Source organism: Hemicordylus capensis, chromosome 2 (genome assembly GCF_027244095.1).
Source record: "Hemicordylus capensis ecotype Gifberg chromosome 2, rHemCap1.1.pri, whole genome shotgun sequence".
In the NCBI taxonomy this organism is placed as follows: domain Eukaryota; kingdom Metazoa; phylum Chordata; class Lepidosauria; order Squamata; family Cordylidae; genus Hemicordylus; species Hemicordylus capensis.
In genome coordinates, this window is record NC_069658.1 from 413,077,927 (window position 1) to 413,101,939 (window position 24,013).

At 41.9% G+C, this 24,013-nt stretch overlaps 1 protein-coding gene across 2 annotated transcripts in view; it reads left to right on the forward strand.

Annotated features, from left to right (window-relative positions):
* PITPNC1 (phosphatidylinositol transfer protein cytoplasmic 1) overlaps window positions 1-24,013 on the forward strand; it is a 231,697-nt gene that overhangs the window by 178,899 nt on the left and 28,785 nt on the right. For both annotated transcript variants that reach the window (XM_053300514.1, XM_053300515.1), the window contains exon 6: window positions 9,622-9,717. In XM_053300514.1, coding sequence (XP_053156489.1) covers window positions 9,622-9,717 — 96 coding nt within the window. The remainder of the gene's footprint in view (window positions 1-9,621; window positions 9,718-24,013) is intronic.

The window sequence follows — 24,013 nt, forward strand, 5'->3', positions numbered from 1 at the left end:
GTCCTGTACTGACCACCAGAGGAGCAGAATGCAGTCTCGCAGACAGACTCCTGTGAAACTGGTGCCATTGCACTGAGGTATGTAAATTAGGAAGTGAAAGCACCAAGGAGGAGAAAGGCGTTCTTGGGAATGGCCATGGCTCCTGGAGAGGGGTGGGGTCAAGCAATGAAGCAGTCTGGAGGAGGAGGATTAGGGTGAAGGAAAACCCTCTCCCCTCCATTTCTGAGGCAAGGGAAGGAAAGATAGCGGCCTCACACCTAGAACCTTACAGTAGTCATGAAAAAGTGCAATTGAAATTAAGTCTTGACTAGTGTTTTTTTTTAATTTATTTCAGTGGTGTTTAGTTATTACTAACTTAGTTTGAATGCTGCCCATAAATGGTGTGTGTGTGTGTGTGTGTGTGTGTGTGTGTGTGTAGATACGCGTAGATACGCATAGATGCCCACATCTGCATCACCAGTAAGGTCAATTTTTGTCAAATGTAGAAAAGTTTCTTGCTTTACTGCAGGACTCTTATTTGCAATGGAATGTCTTTGCACTTCAGTGGTATTCAGTGCCACTGAATACCATATGGACTGTGATGGAGAAGTTTGTATTTTTGTGATTTTTACTATATATAACATGTTCTTGATTGCCCTCTTTCCAGTGCTGCAGGACTGAAAAAGTGTACAAATGAAGATTCAATATGAATATCCAGTTCATGCTATCTTCTTTATGCATTAGTTATGTATCCACTAATTCATTAAATGCTTCCCTGCAGATTGCTTCTTTAATAGTCTGTTCTGGCTACAAAGATGTCCAGTGAAAGGCTGTTGCCCAGCTTCTGTGGATAAATGTAGATGGCTTTTAAATGTAATAATTTGGAAGAAGCACTACAGCAGTCTTCACAGGATTTTACCTCTGTGAGAGTGTTCTTCCATTATAGCCTTCAAAATATGTTTGCTTTTAGTATTGTACATATTGATCAGTAAAAAGTACTTTGGATCCATCTGTCACACTAATATGACACAAAGCATTCAACTTGCTCTGTGTTATCAGAGCACTGCCATGAACAGTATCTCCTTTTAGAAGTATTGCTATCTTGTTTACTAAATGTTGCTTAAGATGTTTATAATAATCTGTAAAGAGCGAGTCTTCCTCACAAGTGATGGCCTGCAGAAGCAATAGGAGAGATCAGAGTCTGTAGCAGAACTGTTCCCTCCCTTTTCCAAAGCACACACCATCTCCAGCCTTTCCTGGAGGGGATTTTCCAAGGAAGCTTCTTCTTCTTCTTCTTCTTCTTATTATTATTACATTTATCTCCCGCTCTTCCTCCAAGGAGCCCAGAGCGGTGTGCTACATACTTGAGTTTCTCTTTCACAACAACCCTGTGAGGTAGGTTAGGCTGAGAGAGAAGTGACTGGCCCAGAGTCACCCAGCAAGTGTGATGGCTGAATGGGGATTTGAACTCGGGTCTCCCCGGTCCTAGTCCAGCACTCTAACCACTACACCACGCTGGCTTATGGAGGAAGGGCTGGTATAGATTTTAATTACCTGTGACGTTTTGTACAATACACCCATCCATTTTGATAGACCATTTGGTTGAAATGTCTCTTATAGCTCCCCTGTAACTGCCCTGATGTTATCACTGGGATAAGTAATTTTTATCATTACCAAAGCATTTATATCCACATATCATTAACTTTTTAATTTATGGACTTTACTAAATTCAAATGTCTGTTATTAAGGTTCTAGTCTCGACAAAAAATATCTGGAAGTCTTGGGGGGAATGTAAAGCATCTGTTGAAATAATAGAGCAGTCATTTATCCTATTGGGTAAAGCACCTGGGCCAAATAGCTGTCTCCAGTGTCAGACACTGGATCAGAGATGCTGCAAAATATGAGTGCATAGCTTTCATCCATGTGACTAAATGAGACTACTTTGTTCTAGAGTATTCTAACCTTTTTCCCCAGAGCATTCTGTGTAAACTGCTTTGAGAACTTTTGTTGAAAAGTAGTAAATATTCATACGACTACTATGGAAAAACCTGGATTCCAAAACAGCCTACATTTCATCCCCAAATATACGTGTTTGGGCCACACATTTAAGTAAGCTAAATGTTTAATTAAGTAATCACAGTTCTTGCTCTAACGCCTAGACCTAATGAAGAATTATGGGTTTTGTTTGGGAAGAGAGAACAAAATTCTACAAGCCACTAGGATTGGCCCAATAAAAATATTTACATCTCCAACCCCTGCCCATTCTCTGTCATTGCAGAGGGCCAAGCGGGACAAAGACAGACACTCTGATATACATCTCCAGGAATAACTAGCAGTATGCAAATATAAAAAGAGTCTTCTGGGAAGCTAATTCAGCAATTCATTTATTATTCTGGAAAGGAGTAATTATTACACTGGATCATTAAGTCTCATCTGGAGTTTGCTGATGAGTAGTGAAATTCCTGGTAAAAGATATTTTCCACTAGCCCAGATAATATATTTTTCTCATTAATACTGTGATTTCAAGCATACAGTAAGAGCTTGTTCCTGCTGGCATTGAATCTATTTAAGAAACTAGAGAAGGTAACTAACTATCAGTGAGATGCAGCCTCTCTAAGCAGAACTTGAATTAAAATAACAAAATCAGTTTAAGGCATACAATTTCAGATAAGATATCCTATTTGACCTTGCTGAAGCCCAAGCAATGTCCTGTAAAAACATATTATGCAAATTATAGCATTAGGGTCAACATTATATGTTTTTCCAGTTGACTTGTCCCACTATTGGATTAGGAGTTTCCTGTGCTGCTGAAGGAAAATATTTGCAAGATCTATTACCCTTTAGTAGTTATCCTTCAGGTTTTCATGTTTACTATCTTGATCTAAGATAACTGAATGTGAACATGGCTTGCAATTTGACTGTTTTCTTTCAGACAGTGAATGGCATGGAATAGTCTCCAAGTTAAATATTTCATTTTCAGATCATTGTCTCCTTTTTGTTGTTTGTTTAAGGGCTGCTTTCCTTAGTGGCCATTTGATTTATTTGTTATGTAAGTTACATTTACATTTAAATTAACAAAACTGACCCCAGACTGCTAGTGTCTTGTTGTGCATTTTCCAAGAAAACAGTGCCCACACTTGCAGAGAGTAGGCATTTCTTATGGAGTTCTGCAAGTCAGCTTAGGATCCATTTTGACTATGGTCGGCTTCAAAAGTAACATGCAACTAAGTATCAGAGGGGCTCCGGTTGCCACTGGGCATGCATTCTTACTTTTGTCACCATTTTCATTCTGTATGAAGCTGCCAGTGTCAGGCATATGTCAGGCAGAGAATGTCAGTTACCAACCTCAGTCTGACATCCAAAACAAAGATTTGAAGTTGGCTTGGTGAAATGGGGCTGAGGTGGGTAACTGATATTCTCTGCCTGACACTGGCAGCCAGCTTCAGACATCACAAAAATGACAGCAGGAGCACACCCCTAACAACCTCTCCCATACTTATTTGCTGTCATTACTTGTGGAGTCACCCTATATGTGTGGCAAAGTTTGAGCCACAACTGCAGAAGCAGAAAACATCACAATCCACTGGCAATGTGGTATGTCACCAAACAATGAATGTTTAAGGCTGTTCACATAATGTTCATTTAAAAGATATAATCTGGAGAAATTTAGGGTTTGTATATCTATCTGTCTATCTATCTATCTAATTTGTACACCGGCCCAAACTTTCATCTCTGGGCGGTTAACAATAAGAGTTGATTCATGAATTACCATCATGAAGTAAGGACCACTTCCTTCTGATTTCTTCTTATGCAATATTAATCAGATATACAGTAGATGAAGAATTGTGTTGATTCCTTTATATACAAACGTTGCTGTACCTTGGGGCTGGATGATGATTGTGTTGGAAGGAGTAATATCATATGACCTACACCTTAAGTGGTGCAGCGGGGAAATGTTTGACTAACAAGCAGAAGGTTGCTGGTTTGAATCCCCGCTGGTACTATATCAGGCAGCAGTGATACAGGAAGATGCTGAAAGGCATCATCTCATACTGCGTGGGAGGTGGCAATGATAACCCCTCCTGTATTCTACCAAAGAAAACTGCAGGGCTCTGTGGGCGACAGGAATCGAAATTGACTCGACGGCACACTTTACCTTTACCCACATGGTTCTATTTACTGTGTCTTAAAGGAATGGTGAGGGAAGAAACCATGAGGAAATAGTCCTCTGCTGCTGTGGAAATGTATACATTAACCCTGCATACTGGAACTTAAGCCCTGTTAATTTTAGTGGTCGTTATGTGCAGCTTTTCTCTTGACTTTGCAATATAATTACTGACATTATGGCATGGTTTCTGCGTAGAACCAGCGTGGTGTCGTGGTTAGAATGCTGGACTAGGACCGGGGAGACCAAAGTTCAAATCCCCATTCAGCCATGAGACTAGCTGGGTGACTCTGGGCCAGTCACTTCTTTCTCAGCCTAACCTAGTTCACAGGATTGTTGTGAGGAGAAACTGAAGTATGTAGTGCACCGCTCTGGGCTCCTTGGAGGAAGAACGGGATATAAAATGTAAATAATAATAATAATAATAGATGGCTCACTTTTTCAGGTACTTATTCATACCTCAGTTCTATATTCAAAATTCCTTTTCATGTTCTTTTGGCAATAAAAATGTAGTTTTAAAAAGCAAATGTAAGCCTTTAAGAAAATCCTTAACTTGCACAACTAATGCAGTGTCCCTCTCACTCTGGTAGAGACGACTGAGAGAATAGGAGAAATATAACAGCAAGTTTAATGAATTGATAAGAGATCCTCCATGCTCAAAGTCCATATCTCCATTACGATGATTAATGGTCCCTGAGATCTAAATCGTCTATTCATGTTCCCATGAGTCTAGATTGTATGGATTATTCAGGTCCGTACCCAGCGCATCCTACTTTGTAAGGAGATGGAAGGTAGCTAGCTGGACATTCACTTGATGAAGGAGGAAGTTTTAGAACTTACAGAAGTTCTCAAGTGTAGCACTGGTATCCAGGGAGGAAGGTGAGGGACATCAGAGGAGGGTAGTCATCGTGCATGGCATAGACCCAACCTGGAAGCTGCAGCTGATTTACAGTTGTGTGCAGTCTGTTCCATAGAGTTGTGGTAGGTAAGACCTGTAGTACATCACACTAGAAGACAGAGGCAAAATGGCAGCATTTGTTTCTTGCATGTTTGCTTTTGTAATATTTATTTCAATAGTTGACTTTATTATTGTTAGCCAAAGATTTTGGATTTTTAAAACAGCATTATAAATAAGTGCTTGACATTTCTATGAGTGTTCAGTGGTAAATATGCTTTCAACATGTATTTTCAAGGATGAATGAATAGCTTTATTACAATCATTGATCAGTTATATATACAAACAGATGATACTTCATTCAGATAATAATTAAATCATACATAATACACCAACATAGAAGCCTCTTGTAACAGCATCTAAAAGGAAGGGCTGGAAATTAGCTGTTGATGGATCTTAACAGCAGCTGCACAAAATTTGGCAACCTTGTAGGTGATAGGAGGTTTCTTATCTGCAAGAAGGAGTGTGGCATAAAATTCAGCAGTCTGGCCAGGAAACATGATAGCAAGGGAGAAATAAGACTGCACCGGCTAGCATTATAAAAAGGACAAAACAGCAGCACATGGTGGGCAGATTCAACCTCACCTGAGCCACAGGGACAAAACCGACTGGCCAGAGGGGTTTTCAAAAACCTTCCAGACAAAACTGCTGATGGTAAAGCAACACATCTTGCTCTGAGGAATACCCTATGATGACTTGGTAAAGAAAGGGACAACAGCTAGCTAGCAGTTTCCCAGTTAAAGTCACCAAGGTGCCCTCTTATGGTATCCGAGATGGAGCTTAAATCGTTCTGATGTTCAGTGTCCAAGACCCTCTGTTAGACGATCTCCTTGGCTAGACTGTGATCTAGTAATGACAAATATTCAGTAGAAAGGCCAAGTGATGACAGTTTACCCAATAGTGCTCGTGTCCAGGTGGACTGAAATCTATCGGCCAAGATAAGAGGGATCAGTCCCAGAGGGGAGAAATGCCAATAATTGAGGATTAAAATCCATACTTTTGTTTCCACCCTCTGGAGGCCCATTTCCAACCTCAATGCTGCGTTGGAGATACATCAAAGTGCCCTGTATACTGTTCTAATAAACTTAGATTGGATGATCTCCAATGGCTTGTAATTTGGGTAGGGGCCCAATTGTGCACCACACAAAAGTTGGGCCAATGATTTAGCAGCAAATAACTTCAACACTGTAGGGATAACCTCTCCACTTTCGGAGCGAAATAATATTTATGTTGCTTAAGCGCTTCTTTGTGCCTGTTAGGCAGCATAGTCCTCGTGGGCCTTCCATGACCCAGTTGCATGAAAAATCACACCCAGATATTTAAAACTATTGACCTGCTTTATACAATGACCTATGCCAGTTAAATCTCTTATGCTATTTTCAAGGATATATTTTAGTCTGACTTTAAAACCTTGTTTTAATTTATCATATACATTTTAAATTGCTTCATTATGTTGTTTGGGGGGGGAAATCCCTCCCTAATTTTGCTTTGATTTCATAATATTTATTAGTCCTTTCTACAGTTCCCACATTGTAAAAAATACAGAATGTTCTTGCCATTTGCTTCTTGTTTCTTGCCAATACAGAGATGCAGATTGAGAGCCTTATGTTTTGTCCATGAGCTTTAATCTTCTTTTTAAAAACTTTTACATATCCCCAGCCTGATTGCAAAAGCAATCAAATTATCTCCCTTGCAGACTATAAGAGTATTCCAGGGTATTTGGCTAGAAGATGCACCAGGAGAATTAGGCCTAAAAAGAAATCAATCTTGTGTACTAATGGCTCCTTATTTTCCACTTTTGATAAACATATGGGGATTAAAGTTCCATCTGCAATATAGTACAAGAAAGATGCTTGGATGAATTAACATTCAGGCACCCCAAGGAATAAGTCACTTTGATTTAAGACCCCATTAAATTGATAGGAAGAGATGAGAAATAATATCTTATTGGATATGAGAGCTGGTATAGGTGCAGCAGGGAAATGACTTGACTAGCAAGCCAGAGGTTGCCGGTTCGAATCTCCACTGGTATGTTTCCCAGACTATGGGAAACACTTACTGTATATCAGGCAGCAATGATATAGGAAGATGCTGAAAGGCATCATCTTATTCTGCATGGGAGATGGCAATGGTAAACCCCTCCTATATTCTACCAAAGACAACTACAGGGCTCTGTGGTTGCCAGGAGTAAACCCCAGCTCTACAGCCCACTTTAAGCCACCTAATGGCTCAGCAGGGAAATGACTTGACTAGCAAGCCAGAGGTTGCCGGTTCAAATCCCTGCTGGTATGTTTCCCAGACTATGGGAAACTCCTGTATCGGGCAGCAGTGATATAGGAAGATGCTGAAAGGCATAATCTCAAACTGTGCAAGAGATGGCAATGGTAAACCCCTCCTGTATTCTACTAAAAGACAACCACAGGGCCCTGTGGTCTCCAGGAGTCAACATCGACTCAACAGCACACTTAACTTTGATAGCATAATAGCTAGGACATTGAGCTGTGAGCTGGGAAATCCTTGGTTCTTCAGATGTAATCTCAGTCATTTTATTTATTATTTATTTATTATTAAAAATTTTATACTGCCCTTCCAAAAGGCTCAGGGTGGTTTACATTAAAAAGTCATGAATTCACCCGTTGACCGGTGGGCCACTCACTTTCTTTCCCAGCTTCTGCCTCTGATCTGTTATATGGGGATAATAATATTGACAGACCTTACAGGGTGTTTGTAAGGAATACTGCAATAATGTATGGGAAATGCTTTGAACATTCACAGATGCCATTGGGCATGCCTCAAATTGCTCTTTGGAGCCTGCCCATTATAGGCACAATGGGGCAAAAGGATTGTTCCAATGTCCCACGTTGCCATTACAGAATTTACAGTGTAAAATGTGACACGAGTCAAGTCTAAGTCTTCTACATTAATTTTGTTGAGGTGGAAGGATTTGGTAATCGGATATATGTACATATCATGTTGCCTGTTACAGCAGCATACACACAGTAGGCCAACACACAAGTCAATTTTTTCACTGTGCCTATAGTATTTCCAGTTTTCCAAATGTTAGCTGATCCTTAGCTGCCTGGCTAACTATTATCAGTCTGTGATATCAAACAGCACAACTATCAATCTGACTTACTTTCCTAACTTTTTTCTGGTAGGGCTCCTTGCTTTTAATGTTGGACAAGAAGCAGAAACTTAGTAGGTGACTCTTCCCTGCCAAACAGATGCAGTGCTTGGAAAGGCAGCAGTTCTTTCAAAAAGTTTTTGAAAAGGGCTTAGGTTTAGCAGAAGTTCTGATATGGGTAGCCAAAATGCATCTTACAAGAATGCTAACTTAAAAGATGGAAAACCACCAAACCAAGTACACATAACCTGCAATTCCCAAATCTATCTAGATTTAATACCCTGATTATTCATCTCTGTATGCCCTCTTTTTCTAGTCTGTTCCTAGTTTAGTAGCATACACTTGGACATATGTTTGGCACTATGCCATAGCAGATAACCAGAACACCAACAAAAATTAAATACTACACTAAAAATTGCTAGTTCTGCTCTTAGAATGAGTTGTTCACATTTTCATAAATGTGTTTAATTTTCACAAATATGATTGAAAACCAATAGAATTTCACAGATATTTGAGCTTAAAAACACACACAAACCTCTCTCTCTCTCTCCCTCCCCCCCCCGTGTGTGTGTGTGTGCGTGCAAGGACTGGGATGAAGTGTTGGGGGCAACCTTGGGGAGCCATGGGGAGAAACAGAGAGCTGCAGTGGGCGGAGATGCACTGATCCATGCAAAATGCTTAGTTCCTCTCCAGATTATATTACTTATGCATAGTTTACGTTTATGCAACACTGGAAAGGTTGCCATTGATATAAAATGAAAGGTTTTCAGCATGTTGTTCCAGATTTTGAGGTTATTGCTTGTGGATGCACACTATGTGTATACAACCTTTAACTAAGACATAGTATTAAGTGTCTGCCAAGAAAATAATCTGTATTTTTGACACTTACGTTAGGTTCAGATAACTGAATAAACTATGGTTTATCCTGTCATAAATGTGCCCAAGCCCACACTATCCACTCCTGTTACTTCACCAACTGTTGCTGGGCCATGACATCAGCATCATAGTTTGTTTAAACCACAACTCTTTGGCTCATCTGGACCCCAGAACTGTGCTTTAATTGGCTTACAGACCACAATTAAACCAGCGTGTGAAACTGTGATAGAATTCTGTTCTCAAATGCTGGTTTAATCATGATGATTTGTAAACTACAGTTAGAGCACAGGTCTGAGTTCAGACAAGCTGAAAAGCCATGGTTTAAACAAATCATGATGTCAGTGGATGCAAGCAGAGCGGGGGTGGGGGAGGGAAGTGCACAGCCCAGGTCTCATTTAGGTTTATTTGGTCATCTCAACCCACCCTTAGTTGAGTTGTTGCCAATTCACAACATTCGCAGAGTTCAAGTTTAGGATACGTGTCTATTAGAATATTCAGGTCTCTTTATTTTACATCTTGCAGATATTTGATAACGAAGCCAAAGATCTTGACAGAGAAGTCTGCTTTATTGATATTGCCTGTGATGAAATCCCTGAGCGCTATTACAAAGAATCAGAGGTAGGTAAAGGACTCTCTGTTACCTTTTTCATTGTGCCAAGTGGCACGGGAGACTTTGCCACACATTGAGCCCTTTCTCGTGATCAAGGAGAAAAGGCTCCACACTGCAGGGGAGGAAGCATTAGAATGCTTACCTCCCCCGCGGACAATCCCGGTCTTCTTGCTGGGCAAATGGATCGCTTGCCCAGACGTTTGCCAGCTGCTACTGGCAGCCAGGAGGTTTGTGGGCTGGGAGGCCCCTGGAACTCCCATAACGTACCATGCAAGTCCATAATGTACACAGCAAGCCCCACAGTCTGGGACTGGCAGACGATCAGCAAAATGGGGTTAAGAGAGTACTCACTCTCTTAACCCCTTTTAAGAGGCTGGCTGGCTCAGCAGGTTTGCCACCAAGGCGCCGCTGGGATCAGGCACAATCCTAGCGGTTCTCATGTGCAGGCAAGACCAGGCTTCATTAGCCCAGTTTTGCCTGCTTGTGAGAACAGCCTCATTAAGTTCCATGGTGTGGTAAAATGGGTTGTAAAATGGTTGTCTGTGTGGGCTTCTATTTTGCTTCCATATCCCTTAATTCAGTCTACCTGCATTTCTTTGACGGATATATGTTATCTTTAAGACTCCCACTTTATGCTTTTGTTAATACAGAATTAAACCTAGTAAGCCTTCAAGCTCATTGGTTTTTAGGTATTACATCAATTTATATGTTAAGTAGTAATCCTTAGTTCAGTTAGATAAATTAGAAAAGAGCTTTCTTATGTAGATATCCTATTTCCCTTCCTCACAATTTGAATACTGTTCTTGTGTACTCTCTTTTGTATGTTACTAGATGCATATAGACATTTTTGTTGCACTTCCAAAGAGGAGTATTCTTTTGTATAGTGAAGATTCTCACTATAAATGTGTGACTACTGAGACACAATTATAGAGACTAGATGCTTCTCATGAGTTCTTAGTTTTACAAGGCATCTATTTGTAGAATACATAATCTCATTTCAGATTTAAATATAATCACATTTGTTAATAGAGGGGAAAAGCTGAAGAAAGCCGAATAATCCATACTGGGTGTGCAACATCTGCAGTGTGGGAAATAATACATTCCATCCAATACTTTGTCAATATATGGGCAACCATGTGCCCAATTCCGTATGATCTCCAAGTGGCAACCTGTATACTAGGCACTTTGTCCAAAGGCATAGCAGTGTGAATGCAGCTTTGCCTGTAAATGAATACATTCACAGTATTCATTGCCTGTAAATGAATAACTCCTTCCCTTTATGTTTTGTAAATTATTTTCTTTGTATTGGTTTGTTCTATATCCCCCTTGAGTTTTGTAAAGCTTTGCAGGGTTAAAAGATTGCAGCCTCTGATTGACATCTAAGTTTGAGGTAAAAAGTTGTGTTGCTGCTGGGTTTTGGAGGGAATGTATCTAAGTGATCTGATTCGTTGTCTCCAGGCAGAGACAGAAGGTTCTGGTTGCCTGTGGGAAGAATCACCCTGATTGGTTTGTGTAGGATGGTGCAGGGGGGAAAGAAGTGAATAAAAAGAGAGGGCTGGAAAAGAGAAAGAGGAAAGCAGACTCTGGCTGAAGTTCTTTATATCTGGGCTTACAGGAACCTGCTAGGCCTAGCAGACTAGCAAGTTTGTTCTATAGTTTTAAATAGTACTCTTGCCTAACTGAATTTTTTTCTGGTTGTTCCTGTACTGGTTTTTGGGTGTTTGAAGACTTTATTCAAAGCCTATCCTTGTTTTCCAACTATATTACTATTGTCTCTGTTATTTTGTTCCCACCTCATGCCTAATTGTCCTATTGATGTACTACTACTGAAATACTACTGAGTTTTTGTTATTTTTGAGAAATAGGTTTCAGTGACTGGGAGTAGAACCAGTCAAAAAGGCTAAAAATCCTAAACTGGTGGTCATTTGTGGACATTTAGACTGGGGCCAAGCCCTCACAGTGCTGTTCAGATTTCAGGGGTGAGGAGGGAAGCGATTTCAGTAATGGAGGAAAACTTCACAGTGATATAAACCGCCCTGAGCCAGCTTGGAAGGGCGGTATAAAAATCGAATGAATGAATAAATAAATAAATAAATATACTGAGAATTAAGATGCAGAAGAGAAGCAGATGCAGAAGAGAAGATGCAGAAGAGATGCATAATTTGTGTAGTTAATTGTTTTTTATACCTTGACATGTACTTTTCCCTGTAATGGATTTCCAGGTGTTCACTACAACTCCCGGCATCTCTAGCTGCAGTGGCCTTTGGCTGGGGATTATGGTCAACAACATCTGGGAATCCCTGTTAGAGGGAACACTGTTGACATGTATATCCTAGTATATTAGTCTTTTACCTTTCCAGACATCTTAAAGGAAAATAGTGAAAGCAGGTAATAGTACTACAATTATGCTCTGGAGGTTCCTGAACCATGACAGCACCTAAGTAATATACCCAAACATAAGCTGTGAAGCAGGAGCCAACTAGACTGCATTGCTCGTGGGTCTGTTGGCAAGGTGCTAAAACGTTGTGTTTCAAACAAGTCAGCATTCCGCACCAAAGAAACCCAAATTCTACCCCAAAGAAGGCTGATCTGAAATCTGTATACTTAATGCAAGTGAAGCAAATGTGCAAATTTTACTTGTGTTTTGCATAAGTCATTCTGCTTCTGCTAGCACAAGGCAGATTAACTGTACTCCTGATCACTGGAAATCTACTTTTTAAGGTTTCATCCAGGATTGCTCATACCCTTTCAAGCCTGTCTTTGATGTATAAGAATTAGAACCTTGCTTGGGAAAAGATAAACGCTAAGATTCTCAGGAAAGCTTAATTCTGCAGCCCATACCACAGTCTGTACTTTCCCCCACTTGCACAGAATCACAGAGTGAATATTAACATAGGAACATAGGGAACTGCCATATACTGAGTCAGACCATTGGTCTATCTAGCTCAGTATTGTCTTCACAGACTGGCAGTGGCTTCTCCAAGGTTGCAGGCAGGCATCTCTCTCAGCCTTGAGCGATAGAACCTCCTTTCGAGGTCCCAAAAAGAAACCTTCAAGGATACGGGACAGAACGGATGCCCTCATACTAGGTAATTGGAACAATCCCCTTCTCGTAATCAGGTTAGTAAACCTGTATGTCATTTATGCAATGCTCCTGCATAGGAATAGGGAGGGAAGACGCGACCAAGAGGTTCACGCAGATGAGACAGTAAATCTCTTCTGGAAAAGTTTGTATGGTTATGTGCAAAAAGACAAGAGTATCTCTTCTAAACAGCAATGGGACAAATTGTGGAAATGGACGTCGGACGTAACCCCCCCCCAATTACCTGATGTGCCTTGTAATCCCCCACCCCCGAGTTACAGTACTACCCACATATACTTCATAATCTTGTGTGTTTCCAAATCCTTGTGTGTAAATCTTTGTAGATATATCATGTACAAACAACCACTTTGTATATAATTGTGCTTTGGAATCGTACTGTATGTTTTGGTAGTTTGTTGGTTCAATAAAAAAATCTTGTCCTATTTAAAAAAAAATAAAAAATCTTGTCCTATCCTGGAGAAGCCAGGGAGGGAACTTGGAACCTTCTGCTCTTCCCAGAGCGGCTTCATCCCCTGAGGGGAATATCTTGCAGTGCTCACACATCAAGTCTCCCATTCATATGCAACCAGGGCAGACCCTGCTTAGCTATGGGGACAAGTCATGCTTGCTACCACAAGACCAGCTCTCCCTGTCTGTAGACAAGGAGCAGCTATGAGCAAATTGCACATCTGAAGATCATCCCAGGAGATTTAATCCTAGGAGATTTAATTTGATATATATCATATGATATATATGACAATATGATATAACATATTGCAGGGATACAATCTGCAAAATGTGGTGTCAAAAGAAACTAGCCAACCACTCCTACTTTGAAAATAGTGCCACCAAGGACTATGCCAGCCAATCACTGTCCGGCTTCAGAAACGGAAACCAAATCTGTTAATAACCGGGCAGTTTATAGGAGCTGTTAACTGCAGTCCAAAGACATCTGTCTGCATAGATAATGAATGGAAATGTTTGAAGTGCACAGGAAATTATTATTCTAGAGGGAAAAACCATACATTGGTATAATATTTATGTAGCATACATCAGTTTATTGCAACGCACTGGTGGTGACAGGCTTATTACATTTTGTAGGGGAACACATTTGTTGTGTAGTTGAGTCAGTGTTATATATCACTTTGGGAAATGACTCAGTTGCATATTATCTTAACTTTACCCAGTATTTTTCTTGTTCCATAGGAATGGCAGTTACAGGGAATATACAGATAATTAATCTGGACAAGCCTTGGATGTGTTTATATAGAGATCACGATGTCTTTTAATCTGCATTGTAATATATTAGCAGTACACAGGTGACATTTTAACATGTCCTTACGTTTCCAATAATATAGTATTAAATTTCATGTTGACAAGATAGATTTGAAGCATACAGTATCAAATGTGTTTTGCCAGAGGACTTTCAAGTCTTATATTTCATGGGCAAAGTTATATAATTATAGGCAGAAGTATTCCTCCAACAATAGCAAAAAAATTCAGTTTAGAAATGCTGTTGATGAATGACTGCTGACATAACACTGACATTGATAAAATGCTAAATCTAACCATTTTATGCCAGAACTTGCTATGCTAGCACACAGGTTTTTGAGTAGCAAGGGCTAAAGCAATATAATGTAACAACAATACATTAAATTAAAGGCTTAAGGCCATCTAAGTGGGCCATCTAAGAACTACAGCCCAGACAAGAAGGGTAAGGTTTCGTGAGACTCTGGGATGGACCAAAATCTCCATAAACTTTAGACCACACAGAGTCTACAGAGAAAAGTAAAAATATTACAAAATAATAATACTTAGTATTTGCATAGCAATGTTTGAGTGTAAAATAGTTCACATATATTATCTTGTAATTCTTACAACAACCCAATAAGGGGTTGACAAATACCATTGTCCCCATATTGCAGCTGAGGAATCTGAGTCTGGGACGAAATGATTTGGGAGCTGAGGTCATTACAATAGTGCAGAGTCTGACCCGGAGAAAGTGGGAACAGTCAGCCAGAAGCAGCCAGTCCCAATCTCAGCTCTAGGTTCTGACACCACACTGGAGCCTGAGCCTGCCAACTGAAAGACCATGGAACTGGAGGAACCCCCCCCCAACACTTATGAAGCCTAACCCCACAATAAACTGGCCTCTTCCACGTTTTCCTCTCTCAACAGGTCAAAAGCTCTGGGTGTGGACCGTTTCACTGAGTTTGAACAATCAAGGGTTCCAAGTATAATCCTGCACACTAAAGGAACACATTTCCCCCTCTTTCTTTTGCCACTCAACAAGAATTCCTCAAGGATAACAGAGGAGATGACACACACAGAGAGAGGCTGGCTTTTATGCAGATGCCTATTTTTAGAGACAGGAAACCTCATGGAGATTCGCCACATCCTCTGGTAGCTTCCTGCTCAGGACTATCAGATTCCCAGCCAAGGAAATACATAAGGCTGATTTATATCCTGGCTTAAGTCACAAAAAGTGTTAGAGCAATTAGCCCAGTGGCGAGTGCCTCAGTGTCATACTATTAAAATAGGAACATAGGGAACTGCCATATACTGAGTCAGGCCATTGGTCTATCTAGCTCAGTATTGTCTTCACAGACTGGCAGCGGCCTCTCCAAGGTTGCAGGCAGGAATCTCTCTCAGCCCTATCTTGGAGAAGCCAGAGAGGGAACTTGAAACCTTCTGCTCTTCCCAGAGCGGCTCCATCCCCTGAGGGGAATATCTTACAATGCTCACACTTCTAGTCTCCCTTTCATATGCAACCAGGGCAGACCCTGCTTAGTTAGGGGAACAAGACATGCTTGCTACCACAAGGCCAGTTCTCCTCTCAAATTTCATGTTTGAGTTTCAGGTAAGTGATGAGAGGTTCACATCCTTGTTTAACTCATATAGCCATGGGGAAAGATGCAAGAAATTTCATTTACCAGCTGTAGAGTTCTTTTTTTGTAAGTGCAATATAGCTGTATTATAATGGATCCCAAATGCGCATTCAGGTGCCTTCAGCATAACAAAGCTCCCATTTCTTCTTGGGTTCAGTGGGTGATGGCAGCCAGGATAATAGAATTGCTAAAGCTAAGGATGTGATGGCATATAAAAGTACGCTGTAGTAGTTCACCTCAGAGACAGCAGACCTAGGAGAACATTCTCTTTTTATTTAGTAACAATGCATGAGGAACACTGCTGTGTGGGCTGTAGATGAGCTGTTTCTTGATCGTGTCACTTCAGTGTGGATTCAAGTCCCCTCCATTACTGGAGTGTCAGTCATTTTTTAAAATGTCCACATAAAGAGGAGGAGGAAATAGTGGGCTGGACACAAAAAGAACATTCATGAAGCACAGCAGTAGAAGGTTGAGATCCACAGCAATAGTGGAAATATAACTTAGATTTAAAACCAGAGCAACTGACAGTTTTCAGTAGCAGGAGATGCCCTATGCAGCTGCCTCCTGGTTGGGCGCCATCTTGAATCCGCATACTGCCCTAGACTGCAGCATTGTTCTGGGATGATGCAGGTATTAAAAATAATGCCCAATGCGCATTGGGATGAAAAACCCCAACTTCACGTATACACTGATGGGATCTGAGCTGTGGGTGACTGTCCAGAAGAGGGATCTCCGGGTCATGGAGGTCAGCTTGTTGAAAATGTCAACTCCATGTGCAGCAGCTGTGAAAAAGGCCAATTCCATGCTAGGGACCATCAGGAAGGGGATTGAAAATAAAACTGCTAATACTATAATGACCTTATACAAAACTAAGGTGCGGCCACACTTGAAGTACTGCATACAATTCTGGTCACCACATCTAAAGAAGGACATTGTAGAACTGGAAAAAGTGCAGAAGGAGGGCATCCAGGATGATCAGGGGCCTAGAGCACCTTCCTTATGAGGCAAGGCTACAACACCTGCGAGTTTTTAGTTTAGAAAAAAAACAACTGCGGAGAGACATGATAGAGGTCTATAAAATCATGCATGGTGTGGAGAAAGTAGACAGAAAGAATTTTCTCTCTCACACACATAACACTAGAACCAGGGGGCATCCCATGAAATTGATTGCCAGGACATTTAGGACCAACACACGGTACTTTTTCACGCAATGTACTTTTTCACGCAATGCATAATCTGCTTGTGGAATTCTCTGCCACAGGATGTGGTGACAGCCAACAACCTGGATAGCATTAAGAAGGGTTTGGATAACTTCATGGAGGAGAGGTCTATCAATGGTGACTAGTCGGAGGGCTTTAGGCCACCTCCAGCCTCAAAGGCAGGATGCATCTGAGTACCAGTTGCAGGGGAGTAACAGCAGGAGAGAAGGCATGCCCTCAACTCCTGCCTGTAGGCTTCTAGCAGCATCTGGTGGGCCACTGTGTGAAACAGGATGCTGGACTAGATGGGCCTTGGGTCTGATCCAGCAGGGCTGTTCTTATGCTCACCAGGAAGTGACTGTGCATTGTGTAGCCACATCCCACTGCTGCCGACACAGGCGGAAGCAAAAACCATGTGAAAGAAATATTTTTTTCTTGTAACAAAATGTACAAAAGAGAATAAGAATATACAAGAGAGAATATCCAAAGGAGAGGAGAATATAAGAGAATATACAAAGGAGAGGAGAGCTGGTCCAGGAGAGGAGAACTGGTTTAGGAGAGGAGAGCTGGTCTTGTGGTAGCAAGCATGACTTGTCCCCATAGCTAAGCAGGGTCTGCCCTGGTTGCATATGAATGGGAGACTTGATGTGTGAGCACTGGAAGATATTCCCCTCAGGGGATGGAGCCACTCTGGGAAGAGCAGAAGGTTCCAAGTTCCCTCCCTGGCTTCTCCAAGATAGGGCTGAGAGAGATTCCTGCCTGCAACCTTGGAGAAGCTGCTGCCAGTCTGTGAAGACAATACTGAGCTAGATAGACCAATGGTCTGACTCAGTATATGGCAGTTTCCTATGTTTCCTAATGGATAGTGCATGGTTAGTTTTAAACACAAGCCCCATTTGTTGCATTTCACATTTGTTTTTGAATGCATGGAAACTGAACCAAAGTCTAGATTTTTCATTCTTGAGCCCTGGACCAACCAATAAGAAAGATATGGCAAAGACATTCATACTTAGGCTGCATTAAAATCCATTTGGGTCTTACCCACTCTGTACTTAAGGTTATCTGCTTTGCATGCTTAACACATCCATGTCAACAGATACTGAGCCTCTTCTCACGATTACGGAGAAGGGCTCGTGGGCGGGCTCCCAGACGAGCCGCGGTTCTCCCAGCAACTCTGGGGGTTGGCGTGCTGGGACTCACCATCACATGTCACCATGTCCCCTGGAGCTTCAATAAGGCACTGCGTGAGTGCACGGTGCATTATGGGAATCCCCCCTCCCTGAGTGTGCCGACCATATCTGCAAGCAGCTGCGGCTGACACACAAGCAAAAAATGGGGTTAAGGCGTGCTCCCTCCCTTAACCTTGTTTTACTGGGTGGCTCAATAGGCAGGTTTGCCACTGTGACGCTGCCGGGATCAGGCCCAATCCCGGTGGTTCACACGTGCCCGGCTTTGCATGTATGTGTGAATAGCTTCACTGTTTCATTTTTAATTAAACAAGTCTATCCCTATTAGATAGAGATATAAACATTTTACCTAAAATAACAGTACTGGAGGGCCTCAATATTCGTGGTGGTTCCATTTCCAGCAGAAACCACAGATACGGAAACTGTGAATATCAAGTCATTGGGGGCTGTGGGATTGCAAGGGTTAGGCTCCTGGTCATCGGGAAATAATTGAAAATGACCAAAAATCGGCCACATTTGGGGGGGAAAGCTCCCTACCATGCTTCGCTGGTTCCTGGAGTTGTGCTGTGCCTCAAAGATCAACATTTTCCCCCTTTAAAAAAAAAAGTGCCATTTTGAGGCTCTGGAACACAAAATGGCAACCAGAAATGACCACCGCGGTAATTTCCAGCCATCCCCAATGCACGGATACATGAGGTTGGTGTGTTCCCCCCCCCCACACACACACACATGTCAAGGTTGGGTGTCTCTTACCTGACCGCAGATATGCGAATCCGCAGATAACGAATCCACAGATATCGAGGTACTTCTGTATCTAATATATGCATTATTTGATAGTGCAGTCACTTCAAATGAAGAAGACCAATAAGGCTGATAGTAGTTAAACAAACACCATTCATATCAATGTTAAGCTATCAATATTTGGAAAAAAGATGACAACCAGGACCCAAAGTGTTACTTAAGCTTACATAAGGGCTTACATAAGTCCAGAGGAATATTTTGCGTGCCTGAGCAACGACCCACCCTAGTATTGTATCACACAGTGTTGTTGAAATAACCTTACATTTCAAAGGCAATTTATCATGGGAAAGGGGATTGTTATTAGAGAAAAAACAATCCCAAGGGCCCATTGGACTCTTGGAGCTAGGTATTTGGATCTTTGGGCCAATGTAAATGCACTCCTTAATAAGATATACTTTCTTATTATCAGAAAATGTTTTGTCCTCTTTCCAAATCATCACAAAAAAACTGCTGAAAGCATTGAGCTTCACTCTTACTTAATGATTGCAGGGTTACAGCCAACATCTGTCTAGTTCAGAACATAACCGTTCTGCTAGCACCATATTAAACACCTCCTCTGACCTCTTGGTTTAGAATCTCCCTTTCCTCCCTTCTATGCTTCTCTCAGCGCAGTCATAATTTATGAGGCAAACTAATTTTGACAGAATAATTTTGCTAGCAAATGGCACAAATTGCTCTGTTTTCAGTACATTGTAATGCCAAGTGTATAATGTTTTAAAAATAGCACTGAGTATTGAGTGCTAACAAAGCAGAAATATGGCTGCCTCTCTGCCTGATTTGCAGGTGGATTCAAAGAAAAGCAAGGAGCCAAATATAATTATAGTGTTTAGTGTGTAGATAGGTGGGGGAATTGTGCCAATCTTCAATCATATTTTTAAAAATATAATTTCTGAGTACACAGAAGAACGACTTTTGCATTGACATGATTCTTGTGAATGAAATAAGCACTTGTTTGGAAAACAAAAAAAGCACAAATAACTATTTAGTAGCTATCATTGCAGAAATACATGAAAATTAAAAAAGTAAATATCTATAATTCACCGTAATCATTCATGAATATGCACCTGAACTGTATTTTAGAATACAACTGTTGCTGGTGTCTATCTTATGTTTCTTTTTAGACTGTGAGCCCTTTGGGGACAGGGAGCCATCATATTTATTGATTATTTCTCTGTGTAAACCGCCCTGAGCCATTTTTAGAAGGGTGGTATAGAAATCAAATTATTATTATTATTATTATTATTATTATTATTATTATTATTACTACTACTACTACTACTACTTCATAGAAGATTCAGACCTATGAAAAATCAACTTTCCAACTCTATACCAAGCCCAACACATATTAGCCCACATTTACATCAGAAATTAAATATGGTGTAGACAATGCATGTTGCCGCTATTAGTGGTTTCTAGTTAAGTTAATCATTCTAATAATCTGTGCTGTGAAAGCAGAGGCTCTGAGGAAAGTCAACTGAAAAAGAATGAAGCTGCTAACTGATTACATACCCTCCCCTCACACAGACACTTACACACACATTCAAATAGTCCTGCAGCTTCTGCAAGTGCACTGGCCTCAAGCCACCTGAACTTTTCTGGAAGCTGAATCAAGAACAATAACTATAGATCAGGCTGAGGAAGAATATTAGGGTTATGTTAAGGAGAAGGGAATAGCCCAGTGCTTGCTTTTCAGTCAGTCTAAGAAGCTTAGGAATATAGGAAGCCACCTTATATGTAGTTAGACCATTGATCCATCTGACTCAGGGGTTCCCAACCTGTAGTACTCCAGATGTTGCTGAACTACAATTCCCACAATCCCCAGCTCTGGCACCCCCTTTGAACTGATTGAAATACAGGATCTGGTACGTGCAGCTCCTCCCTTCAGCCTTCTCCCTGTCATGACACACTACTCTTTCCTTGCCCCTGCTCTAAAGTGCCAAAGCACCAGGCAGCTTCCTTCACCACACATCCACACTGCATCACTCCTTCTTTCCTCTGACCAAAGTGGTGGCATTCAAAGTGCTGACTGGCTTCCCCTCAAGCTGCTCCTTCCATTCCCCCCGTTGCATGCTGAAGTGCCGGTCAGCTTCCTCCTCTCCCCCACCGCCACCGGTATTTCTCCCTATTCCCTCCCCTTTCCCAGTCTTGCGCTCTCTCGCTCTCTCACACACACTCTCATCAAGTCTGCCGTCTTCCCTCCCCCCACTCTTTCCCTCCCTCTTTCTCGTAAAGCCTCCCCATCCCCTTTCTCTCCCTCTTTCTCTTTCCTTTTCTCTCTCTCTCTCTTGTCAAGCCTTCCATCCTTCTCAACCATGGATAACAAAACTGTGGATAATGAAACCTTAAGTCAATGGGAATTGTGGGGTTAGGTTTCAGAGTCCAGGAAAATGACTTGGATAAAAACAGAAATAAAGATGGTGCACACCATCCAGCCACCTTGGCCACCTCAGCTCTTGGCCACCTCAGCTCCAGTGTGATTTCCAGATGGCTTATTAAAATTGCTTTGCAACGTATAGGCTTGGTGTGCATTCATATGATCTGGGTTTGGACACCGTCTTGCGTAAGTTGCTGTTCGCACAGCATTGGCTCTCATCTTATTTATTATTTTATTTTATTTTATTTTATTTTATTTATATACAGCCCTTCCAAAATGGCTCAGGACGGTTTACAACACGGTAAAAACAATTAAAACAAGTTAACAGTTAAAATCAAACTATAAAAACAGAATAAAACCAATTAAACAATTCAAACAGCTAAAAACCTTGGAAAATCAGGGCAGCAATTTAAAACAGTTTTTCAATCATTTAAAATCCCTGGAAGGCCAGGCCAAACAGATATGTTTTAAGGGCTCTCCTGAAGGACAGTAAAGAATTCAAATTGAGGATTTCTGCTGGGAAGGCATTCCACAGCCCAGGAGCAGCTACAGAGAAGGCCTGCATCTGAGTCGCCACCAGATAAACCGGTGGTAACTGGAGACAGGCCTCCTCAGATGACCTTAATGTGCGGTGGGGATCATGCAGAAGACGGTGCTCTCTAAGATAACTTAGATCTAAGCCATTCAGGGCTTTAAAGGTAATGACCAGCACTTCGTATTTTGCCCAGAAACATATTGGCAGCCAGTGTAACTGTTTCAAAACAGGCATAATATGGTCTCTCCGGGTTGCCCCAGAGACCAGTCCGGCTGCCGCATTCTGAACTAACTGAAGTTTCTGAACTACGTACAAAGGCAGCCCCACGCAGACTGCATTGCAATAGTCAAGCTGGGAGGTTACCAGCTGATGCACCACTGTTTTGAGGTCATGCTCTTCAAGGAATTGGCGCAGCTGTCGAATCACCCAGATCTGATAGAAAGTACTCCTGGCCATGGCCTCCACCTGAGATACCAGGGTGAGGCCTGGGTCCAGGAGTACTCCCAGGCTGCGCACCTGCTCCCTCCGGGGGAGTGTAACCCCATCCAGCACAGGAAGATCTTGACATTACAGGCTTACAATGCTGTATGTCCATCATGAAAGAAATAATTGATTTTCTGATGTTTGAGAACAGTTTGCCTCTATGCCTGCCTGACACAAAAGTAGATATGCAGAGTATCAAGTTACAATGAATTCCCCCTTATCCCTTTACCTCTAGAGGTGAGATTAACTCTTTACTTTCTGCCTGGGAATAACCCCACCACCAGTTCCATTCTTAAATTTCCTTTTTCTCTCGCTTTTTCACACACAGCAGCGCCTTGCCCCCCCCCCCAACCTTGGCCCCCTCCACCTCTTCTCTCTCTCTCTCTCTCTGAAAGTGCCCTGGGTGCAGATCCAATAGGGGTGTGCATGGAACTGGTTCCGTGCATACCCAGGAGCCAGGGGGTCACTTTAAGGCATGGGGAGGGTCCCCATACCTCCCCTGCCACACTTCCCCCTCTGGCACTGCTTCCCCTTCTGGCGTGGTCAGCATAGAACCGGAAGTGGAGGGCACGTGTCACACCACTTCCAATTTTACACTGACCGGGGCAGCAAGAGGGTATACAGCCACCCCACACCAGCGGTTTTTGAAGCAGCGCTGGAAGGGGAAGCATAGTGGGGGAGGTAAGGACACCCTCCCTGCACCTTAAAATGACACACACACCCGCATTCAAACCAGTTTGAACTCAGGGTTTCCAAACCAGTTTGGCGTTCTAGGAATAGAACACCGAACCAGTTTGTGCACATCCCTAAGATCCAGAGGCAGATGGTGGGGGGTTGCTGCTTCTCCTCCTCGTTTCTGCTTTCTCCCCTCAGAGCCTCAGTGGTGTGAATCCAACACGAACTCTAACTGGCTTCAAAAAGTTTGGTTTGACCGTAGGACACCACTTCTTCCAATGCAGTCTGGAAAGTATCCTGATCCTCTAGCAGTGTCCCCTCACCCCAGCTTCTCCAGTCATGTGTAATCATGACCTTTCCTTATCCCACTGTTAAAAGTCCAGCACTTAGCAACTCAAGTCCCTTGGTCTTATTGGTTGGTAGGTTGCCCAAAGACAGGGGCAGATGTAACAGGAAATTACAGGGGGTGCCACAGGATTCCCCTCCCCGCCAAAAAAGATATTTGTTTCCATATATAAAAATACTAGGCCTTGGATTATCTTTTGCAAATGCACTATGCCAGGAGTGTCAAATTCAAATCTGGGGGTGGGCTGGATTGGGTTCCGACGCGCCTCCGGGGAGCCACACATAGTCTTGGACCACCTTCTGTTGCCTCATGCCCACCTTGTGCCATATTCTGTCTTCCTCCTTCTCCTCCACCCTCTTTCTCTCATTCCCTTTCTTCTCTGCTCTCTTATCCTACCATTTAAATTAGCTGAATGCACCACTTTTACACTGGAATTTGTTCAGAGGGAATTTTAAATAATTATTTGGTAGATTTTGGAAGAAAATCTGAGTATCACACTTCCCAATTACTAGAATATGCTCAGGGAAATATACATATGCACATACATATATATAGTATTTAAGAAGTAATTTTGATCATAACCATCATATTTTAACTGTTATTGTTCTCAAGGGAGGGAGAGGGAGGGCAGGAAAACTTGACAAGTTAAGGCTGAAGCCATTCCCAGTGATTTTCAGAAGTGGTTGTCTTCTTACACTCCATGTCTGTCTGAATAAGGAGTTAAACCCTAGACA